The sequence below is a fragment of the Artemia sp. Qi Xiang Cuo genome, chromosome 20 (assembly GCF_049724085.1).
Source record: "Artemia sp. Qi Xiang Cuo chromosome 20, ASM4972408v1, whole genome shotgun sequence".
NCBI lineage: Eukaryota > Metazoa > Arthropoda > Branchiopoda > Anostraca > Artemiidae > Artemia > Artemia sp. Qi Xiang Cuo.
In genome coordinates, this window is record NC_142813.1 from 5,204,693 (window position 1) to 5,214,493 (window position 9,801).

The window sequence follows — 9,801 nt, forward strand, 5'->3', positions numbered from 1 at the left end:
TTTTTTCTTCCTTTTTTCTTTTTTAATTTACAGTTTAACTATTTTTAATCAAATGTTTTGAATTTTATTCAACTGAATCATTGACTAACTTTTAAGTTGGTGGATGATTTTGACTTTAAATTTTAGGTGAAGAAGTTACAGTCTCTTAAAAAAGATGTAAAAAGAACGTCTTTTTTGTGTCTTTTTTCTAAAACATTTCATTTTGACACTACAATTCAAAGTTTTTTTTTTATAGTTTATTTATTTCATCTCACTAAGAAACCTTAACTGTCAATCTTTCTTATCCGCACTAAATGCTATTACTTACAAGGGGTAAATAGAGGAGGGGTTCTTTTTTACAGTCCTATTTACGAGGAAAGGGGGTGTCAAAATAAAAAAAAATTAAGTATAAATTTGAATAAAAGATTGTCTTTTTTTTAATTTAGATGGCACTTGAATTTTTTTAAAGAACGAGACTTTTGAAATTCTACCCTCCTTAAGACTACAAAATCTTTGTTCGGTAGATACGGCAACACTTTTCCTTGTGTATTAGATTTTTGTTTATATATGACTCTATTTTTTTTTTCTTTTAACTTATTTTTTTTTCAGCTTCAAGCACGTTGCTCCATTTGACAATCGTTTCTTCTGGGAGCTTGACTCCTACACAGATTTTCTTCTTAACTGGAACTGTGGCACTCGATCCATCTTAAAATGTGTCAGTAACCTTCACGAAAACATGATCCACCGTGGTTTCATATCTCAAAACCAGATGACGTTTATGAAGGCGTGGAGTAATGATTTAAAGAGACTCCGTTACTTAGAACCGCCAATCATAACTCGCCGACGTGGAGCTCTTAACCCCTGTATTGGAGCTGACGGTCTCTTTGGTATTTCTTACTATCCCGCTCTTCCACCGAAAGGGCTTAGCGAGGACAATCTTTGGCTGCGTAAAATCGCCAGACAGCGGGTTAAAGAAGAAGAAGTTGAATATGATTACCAGAAGCATTTGTATTTGGAAAGATTAAAAAATAATGAGACATTCCCTATCTATGAGAGCTATAACCATGGTATTGGCGTAGAAAGCAGTAGTACTATATTCGTTGATGGGGTTCGAAATGTCAAATATAAGGATGGTGTGGACCTGGCCTTGGTAAAAGAATCAGCTGATTCATTATGCCATGGTTACTCCAACTTCATAGCAACTGATTCCAAAAGTGCATCAGCTGCTTCTAATATACTTTTAGTTATTGCAATGACGTCACCAAATTATGAGATACTCCCTTTATTAGAGGTCGCCTATAGGCCAAATTTTAAAAATATCTTATACTGTGGCCCTCTTCATGACTCTTTGGAGATATATAAGAAAAAATTTCAAAACCAAGAGGGAAGAACAATAAGCTTTTTGCCGACTCACACCAAATACACATACGAATGTTTAATGGGTGCGGTGGAGATGGGGTATAAAGTGGATGGATATATGCTAGCTACTGATGAAATTTTGCTAAATCATATAGAAATTAAGAATTTGAATTTGTCGAGGATATGGTATGGAGGTGATCATGTGACTAAAGTGACATCCTCAACTTGGAAGCAATTGGACCCTGGGGCACAAAAATTACCGAGAAGTATTGAAGGGGTCCACAAGGTTTTATCCTTTTTGAAAAAGATGGTATTAGGTGATAAGAAAGAGAACTTTGGTGATTCTGGCAGAAGCAAAAGAGAGACCTCTGATAGTGTCTTAAGAAGGGATGATGATATAACAGAACTGCAATATGATGACAAAGGATTTGTAAATGAACAAGAAGAAATTCATCAAGTTGAAATTGACAAAAGCGCCTTAAAAAAATTCTTAACAAATGCTTCGGAAGGCTTCTACAATGAAGAAAACCAAAAAGCAATAATTCTTTCACCAGAAGGGGCTATACAGCCTATTGAGGTAAAATACAAAGAGGCTCAACAGTCAATGAACTTTGACAGTGCCAAAGACTTGGTGATGGCAGCAAGTGAAGCTGTTGATTCACCAGAAGAAACATCTCCAACAACTGACGAGGAAGATGCCAACGATGAACAAGGTGAAGAGGAGGTAAAAAATTATGCGGAAGTATTGCGTGAAATTCTTGTCATCAGCCGCAACGAAGGAACAATAGAAAATGCGACGGTGACAACAGAACTACCGCCTCCAGTTCTAGCTGAAGACGAACCCTCAAAGCCAAATGCTAGTGCTACATTCGACCAGTTTGAGGATGACTGGCCAGGAGCGTCAGCTGGTAATCAGGGTGATGGTGCTTCACATGGATGGCACCATGCTACACCCACACCTAAGACTACAGATACTAGTGCTATGGATGATACTAAAGTTCAACAATTTAATGATAGTAGTATAACCGACGATCTGCCTAAATCTACTGACAATAGTGATTCGGTAAATCCCTTGCGTTTTGACAATAATGGTAAGCAAGACATGAGCCATGAGGTTGTTGAAGATAGTAGTGTGGTAGATGATATCGGAATTTCCCCAGGGTGGCATCATATTACACCTAAACCAAAAGCTGCTGAGAGCAGCATAAATATGAGCCTGCAGCCTACAGGCAAGCAAAGTGATTCTGATATAGTACCAGATAAAAGGGGTGTTTCCAAGGAATGGTACCATGTGGCACCGACATCTAAAAATCCTCAAAATAGTAGTAGGGTTTTGTCCGAAACTACTTCTAAGCCAAATGATGCTAGTGGCTTAGAAGAAAATATTCGTGCCACTGAAAAATTGCAAGTATCTTCCACAGTGCCTGTTCTAGCTTCTCTAAACGTTACCACAGTAAAACCATCAGTGCCAGAAGCAGATAAACGTAATAAAGAATCTAGTGCAATTGAACAGGGTGCTACTGATCAGTCAACCCAGATTGCAGGCTTATTAGAAGAAATTAATAAAATATATTATATAATCCTACAAAAAATACGTAATTTTCCAGTCACAAAAAGTAGCGATGGCGCACTTGTATATGTATATGGGGATGCGACCACTTACAGATTTGATCCTCAAGACTTCAACATGCAGTGTGACAAAAGCACTAATATTGAATTTTGTAAGGTGGCAGCACAGTTTTTATTCAGCCTTACTGAGAATATGGGAGAGGACTTCAACGTTCATTTTGATAAAGTACCCGTATTTTACGTGCCAAACGGACATGTGCTGAAATTTTACTTATTAAGTAATTTAATGCTTCAAAACGGAATAACTGAAGGAATAGCTATACCAATGATGCTTAGAGGTCTTGGGCCAGAAAGCTCTTGGGTTAAGTTAGAAAGAACTAGTTTTGATACTAAAACCGTTACGGACCCTAAATTTGTGTCAGAGCCATCTAAGTCATCTTATTTATACCCAGTGGATTTCCATGCGGCACAAAGTAATTTGAAATATAAAAAGGTGTTCTGTTTAAAGTTTTTAAACCAAATATTAAACTCATAGTGATATATTATAAAAACTTTCCTTGGTCCTTAAGGGAAGGGGCTCAGGCAGCATGCGGAAGTTATACTTTTTTTTAACATAACTGCATTTCTTCCTAAGAAAGCCCTAGAACCCGGAGTTCTTTCTCCAACCTGAATATGTTATATAGCCCTGTTTAGTGAATCAGCGTAGCAGAACATGTCTAACTTCAGTTCCTTAAAATATGTATCTTTTTTGTAGTACAAGCAAAAGAGTATAGGTAACTTGTAAGATTTGAAACCAGTGCTAATGTCAAAAAATTAACAACGCCATCTAACGTTTAATGTTAATTGACGTTTTTCAGGCTACCGCAGTTTTGCCAGTTACACTAGTTTTGCTTTATTATTACACTGAAAAAATGCAAAGAAACACTAAACACTAGGTGGCGTCGGTAGTTTTCCGGGCAACACTAGCACAAGTCTCCATTCATATAAGCTACGAAACTCTTTGGTGCAAGCCACAGAGCACCGTAGAGCCATAGAGCACGGTTTCTAAAAGGTGAATAGTCAGTATCTAAGGAAGAATATATTGACCAGGAAAATCTGTTTTCAACCTTAATGTGTCATTGGTCGAAATATAACGACAAGGCATTAAGAGGATGCATACCTCCTTCAGAAAATAGAGGAGACTAGCTAGTAAATTTTAAATGATAGCCCCCCCCTTTAAAATGTTCTATATTTTGAATCTACAAGAAATCAAATTTCGGTTTTGTTTAGGACACCTTCTACAAAATATTCAAATCAAAAGTAATAGGTATTTAAACCGGTTCAAATGAGCGGTGGAATCTAACCCGGTCGAATTTTGAAATCCAATAATTGAATAAAAACGAGTTAAATAAAGAAATACGCCCAACCAATGTTTCACAAGGTCAACTATTCCACCTAATTTTTCAAATTGATAAGATAAATATTTATTTAAAAAAATTGGTATATATATATATATATATATATATATATATATATATATATATATATATATATATATATATATATATATATATATATATATATATATATATATATATATATATATATATATATATATATATATATATATATATATATATATATATATATATATATATATATATATATATATATATATATATATATATATATATATATATATATATATATATATATAGGCTTTATAATAAAAGTTCAGTAAAAATGTAGAAAGAAAGGAAAATGTGCGAACATATACAAAGCATGGGCAACAACGGCTGTACAATTAACAAAAAGGTGTAACTGTTTTGTTAAAAAGAAAATTTCGCATCTTAAGGAACAGCAGAGAAAAGGGGACTTGCTGAGGGTACTTATTTCCTTTTCAAGGGGTGACAGAGGTAACATCAAATGGCGTCACCTAAAAATTTGTTGCATAGTTAGAATCTCAAGAAAGAAGACATAGAATGTGTCTGAAAAGTTTTTTTTTTTGAAGGGTGCTTGAATTATGCCCAAAGACCTAAATGCTTTCATTTTGACCCTTAAGTTCTTATAGTTTCTGGTTTTTTTTTTTTTTTTTTTTTTTTTTTTTTTTTTTTTTTGTATTCTCACTTAAGAGAAGTTGCAGAAAAATTTCATGGAAGAAAAACTATATTTTTACATAACATCCTTTTTGGGAAGGTGCTTGAACCATGCCCTAAGACTTGAAAACTTTCATTTTGACCCTTAAGTGCTTATAATTCCTTTTAAGAACATTTTTCTCCGAAAATGTCCTAACAAAACTTAGCTCTTTTTGTCTTTAAATGCTGATAGAATGATTTATTGAGGTTGTTGTTTGACATTTCAAAGCTACCCCCGGTCACCCTCCTGAAGGGGATGAGCGGCTCCTAATTGTCAAAGTGATATTTGAGCATATAAAGCATTGACTGTTCTAATTTCTATTTTTGTTCTACATTTCCTATTTTACTTTTCCTATTATGGATTTACTTTTCCTATACTTTTACTTATCCTATTTTATTTTCCAATTTTGTTCTACTTTTCCTTTTTTCCTTTTCCTATTTTAACCTGTTAAGTTGGCCTTAGTCAAATTTTGATGATAGTTTACATCAGGATCTGAATGCAACTTTTCTTAGGAGCATTTTCCAAAAAACGTTTCCAAAATTTTCCAAAAAAACAAATTATCATGTCAATGAGACTCCAAATATGTCAATTTCAGAACTTTTTAAAAGCGCTTAAAAATTAACGTTCTTGGCCTAGGGAACGCGACAAGACTTCTTTTCTCTACTAAAATATAACTAAACAACCACAAACAAGATTATTGATTTTATAGGGCTACGAAATTGTGTTACAAAAAAAGCGGATAAAAATAATCCACGATACGCGCTCACTATAAACATAAGGGCTGTTTTTTCACTCATTAATGTGCTAAGATCTTATATCTTTTGTCGTTTTTATGCAAACGTTTTTCATCATTCTGCTCTGATCAGCGGTCTGAGAACAATGATGAGTATATCATCAAAGCTTTCTCATCATTGTTCTATATGGCAGAAATATGGCTTGTTTCACGCTTTTTGTTAATATCATTGAGCTGTAAGATCATAGAACAAAGATGAGTTGAAAAACGATAATCTTTGCAGAAAGATGAAAGATCTTATATGTAAGATTTTGGTGCTAAAAAACGGGCCTAATGTATGAGTATCACAGAAATCTCTAAATTCTACCAACGGTTAGACAAAATCGCCCATTCATTATACTTATACAATTTATTAATTACAAAACATTGATTTCTAAGAACTTTCTCAAGAAGACCAATTATGGATCTGAAAGTTGAATGTCGTAGATATACCTAGGTCACTCACATAAACATATCTATGGGGGGGGGAGTGCTAAAAAACGGCCCTATATTTTTCCTTCGCATCTATATCATCATGACCAAATTAATCAAGTTGCCCTGAATCAAATGGCATTTGGCTTCATCATACTTGAGTTTTCGGTCTCTCAAAAAGCTTCGAAGAATTTTTCAATGATGGTAGTGGATACTGTTTCTGAAGGGGATGTACATTCCATAAAGTTGATATCATTATAATTCACCCTATAACAGATAACATTGAAAACATAAATTTTGGGTCAATGCAGTGTTTTCGAGATACTGTCTTGTCAAAATTTATAGTGAACACCCTGTAAGTAATCTAGGTAAAGGCACCAATTGGGGTTCAGGGGGATCGCCACCCCCACTCATCTATATTTTAAAAAAAGTATAGTTTTTTAATATTTTCATTGAAAAAAATCGAAAAAAAAAACAAAATTGTCCGTCTTTACATTTTGAAGATTTATTTGTATCCTCACTTAAGAAAACTTGAAGAAAATCTTTGCCCCCCCCCCCCTTCCTTCTATTTTTGTGAACTGGTGCTCCTGATCTATATAACCCTTAACAATATTGATTGATATCAAAGATTACAAAATACCTAAATAAGATGTGATGTAATAGGGAAACGTCCATTAAACATTTTTGGTAAGATAGACGTCCCTTTTTGCTCATCATTCTTTTTCCGTTTTTTCGTCTTTCTTTCGCTTTTCTTTACTTCTGTTTCTATCATTCTTTTTAACCACACATTAAACCTTTTTGCCGATCATTCTTTTTCCGTTGTTTCATCCTTCTTTCGGTTTTCTCAACTTCTTTTTCTATCGTTCTTTTTAACCACTGATTAAACATTTTTGGTAAGATAGATGTCCCTTTCTGCTTATCATTCTTTTTCAGTTTTTTCATCTTTCTTTTGCTTTTCTTAACTTCTGTTTTATCGTTCTTTTTAACCACCGATTAAATATTTTTGGTAAGATAGATGCCCCTGTTTTGCCGATCATTCTATTTCTTTATTCTGTTTTTTCTTCATTCTCTTTCGCTTTTCTTAAATTCTGTTTCTATCGTTCTTTTTTTAGTATCAAGAATATACCGCCAATTGCTATTGTTGGATTTTACTTTCTTTTTAACATCATTTCTATGAGGAAGTTAGTTTTAATTAATAACCAATCGGAGTTATAATAACAGTAAATGTTGTATCTTTCTTAGTTAAGTGTAATCTTTGTTTGATACCTTTATCGAGCGGTGATAGATTTATTACTAAGAGATTTATTACGAATATTATACATATTTCAATTTCTCTTTTAACTGAAACGTAAATTTAAGCCTGAGATTTTATTTGCCATATATTTGTTATTGTCTAGTACCTATATTGTGAAGTTATCTCTTTTTGAAATTAATTTTATGTCGGTAATATAAATATATATATACATAAAAATACATGACTTTTATAAGTTTAATAGGAGATGCCAAGTGTGGAAATATTGATTGTCTGACAAGGCCGTATCTAGGGGGGAGGGTTGAACCTCCACGAAATGTTCGTTCGACTCGTAAAAGAGTAAGAAAATGAATATAAACAAGTTTTGATTCGTTTTGTTGAAGGTTTTTTTTTGGAAAACCCCCTCGAATTTTTTTTAACACTTCACCTTTCCCCCCCACCAAAAAAAATAATCCTGGATATGGCCCTGTTGTCTGATATTTGTAATAAAAGTCACACTAAAGAGTATGGGTAAACTGTAAGAGCGTAAACTGGTGCCAGTATCGGTAAAAATCATCAATGCCAGCTAGCATTTTGCGACGCTTGACATTTTTTTAAGCTTTACAGTCGTTTTTCTGTGAGGAACTGATATCAGATACTTATTACTGCACTAATCTTACCAACTATACAAACTAAATTAATTATTCTTACCATTACACTGGAAAAAATGTCAAAGTGTCGCCAAACGCTAGATGGCGCTGAGAGTTCTTTTCGACACTAGCACCAGTTCACAACCTTGTAAGTTACACATATTCTTTGGTTTAAACCGTAAAAGTTGCTCTGTCTGTAAAAATAGGCACGGTAGGACGTTGTAGCGTTTATGCTAAAATGATGGAATATCAGAAATCGGAAAGGCTCTTTTAAATAAGAGAAAATGTAGAAAGGTAAATGTGATAAGAATAAGCGTGATTACACATATTCCTCAGTCTCTGTGACGAAAACGAGGCAGAACTTAAAAACGTCCAATACGTTCACGACAATGAAAGAAAACCGAGGTAAACAAAGTCAAAGGTAAAATTCACATCTATTGTAAGCAAGGAAAATGGGCAAAGCTGTTGGCTTGGATCTCCGCTCAGATGTTATTGGTACAAAAAAGATAAAAATACAGACTCAAGTCCATAAGACAAAGCAAACAATTTTTTTAACGAAAAGTCACCTTCCTCATGGGCGTATCCAGGATTTTTGTTCTGGAAGGGGGGGGGGTAACAACAAAAACTTTAAAAAACAAATCAAAATTGTGTTTTATTTTATTTTTGTCACTTTCTTAAGAGATAGACAAAAATTTCGGGGGACGGGAGTTCGATCAAACCCAGTAACCCTCCACTGGATAGGGCCTTGATCTTCCCAAAATAAATTCTCAACTCAAATTTTTGCAGAAAAGAAGCCGGAATTTCTGATTGGAGCTCTCAATATAGATGAACAAATTAAAACACTAGAGTTTTAATTGAATCCCAGAACAGGGTCATCCCCTTAAACAGTTGAACTCCAGACCAAATAAAGTTTTCCTTTGCCCTACATTTACAGAAATTAACTAATTAAATTATTTTGATTACTTATGTAAAGAGTCGGGAAAAGATATGAAAGTCAAATTCATTTTAATATGGAAAATTCTCCACCCGCAAAATTTCCCCTCTTCACTGCGAGAAATCACCCTCAGCAATCCCCTGGAAGATTCTCCTTGCTTGTAAAATGGCAATGCTATTTTTAAACTTGAAAAGTTCAGAATACCAAATTCAGAGAATTTTTGGGGACATAAATTTTATAGTTTTGGAAGTGCGCTAGATGACAGAATTCATAATTAACTAACCCGTTAACTTAATTTTCAGAAAATGCGAATTATTTAACTGGAAAGAACTGCCAAGTATTTGTGTTGATGGGTCTCTAATTTTAGTTATTTTTAGATTTGAAAAGTTTTTTTTGGGAACAGATATTTTATGGTTTTGGAAGTGTGCTAGGTGACAAGATTCATAATTAACTATCCCGTTAACTGAATATCAAGAAAATTTAAATTATTTCACCGGAAAGAACTTCACAGTATTTGTTTTGAGTGGGCCTTTAATTTCAGTCAGCGCCAAAGGTATTAAAAGAGCCTTGAGGGAGGGGGAGTGGAGAGTGCGGAAAAAATGTTGTCCCTAAAAACGTAGTGAGAATGTCCTCGACAACTTATAATGTTTCTTGGCGATCGCATTAATGGTGTAATTAACCAAATAATAGGGTGAGATAAGGCAGAAGTCTTCATTAATATGTCAGACTCACAGAAAAAAATTTATGCTAAAAATCTGGT

At 33.9% G+C, this 9,801-nt stretch overlaps 1 protein-coding gene across 1 annotated transcript in view; it reads left to right on the plus strand.

The window, feature by feature from the left end:
• The window catches only part of LOC148939796 (uncharacterized), a 145,976-nt gene extending 141,614 nt beyond the window's left edge, over positions 1 to 4,362 (plus strand). The window contains exon 5 of the mRNA XM_089105902.1: positions 589 to 4,362. Within this exon, the coding sequence (XP_088962028.1) occupies positions 589 to 3,442 (2,854 nt within the window). The 3' untranslated portion in view covers positions 3,443 to 4,362. The remainder of the gene's footprint in view (positions 1 to 588) is intronic.
• Positions 4,363 to 9,801: the final 5,439 nt, after the last annotated feature.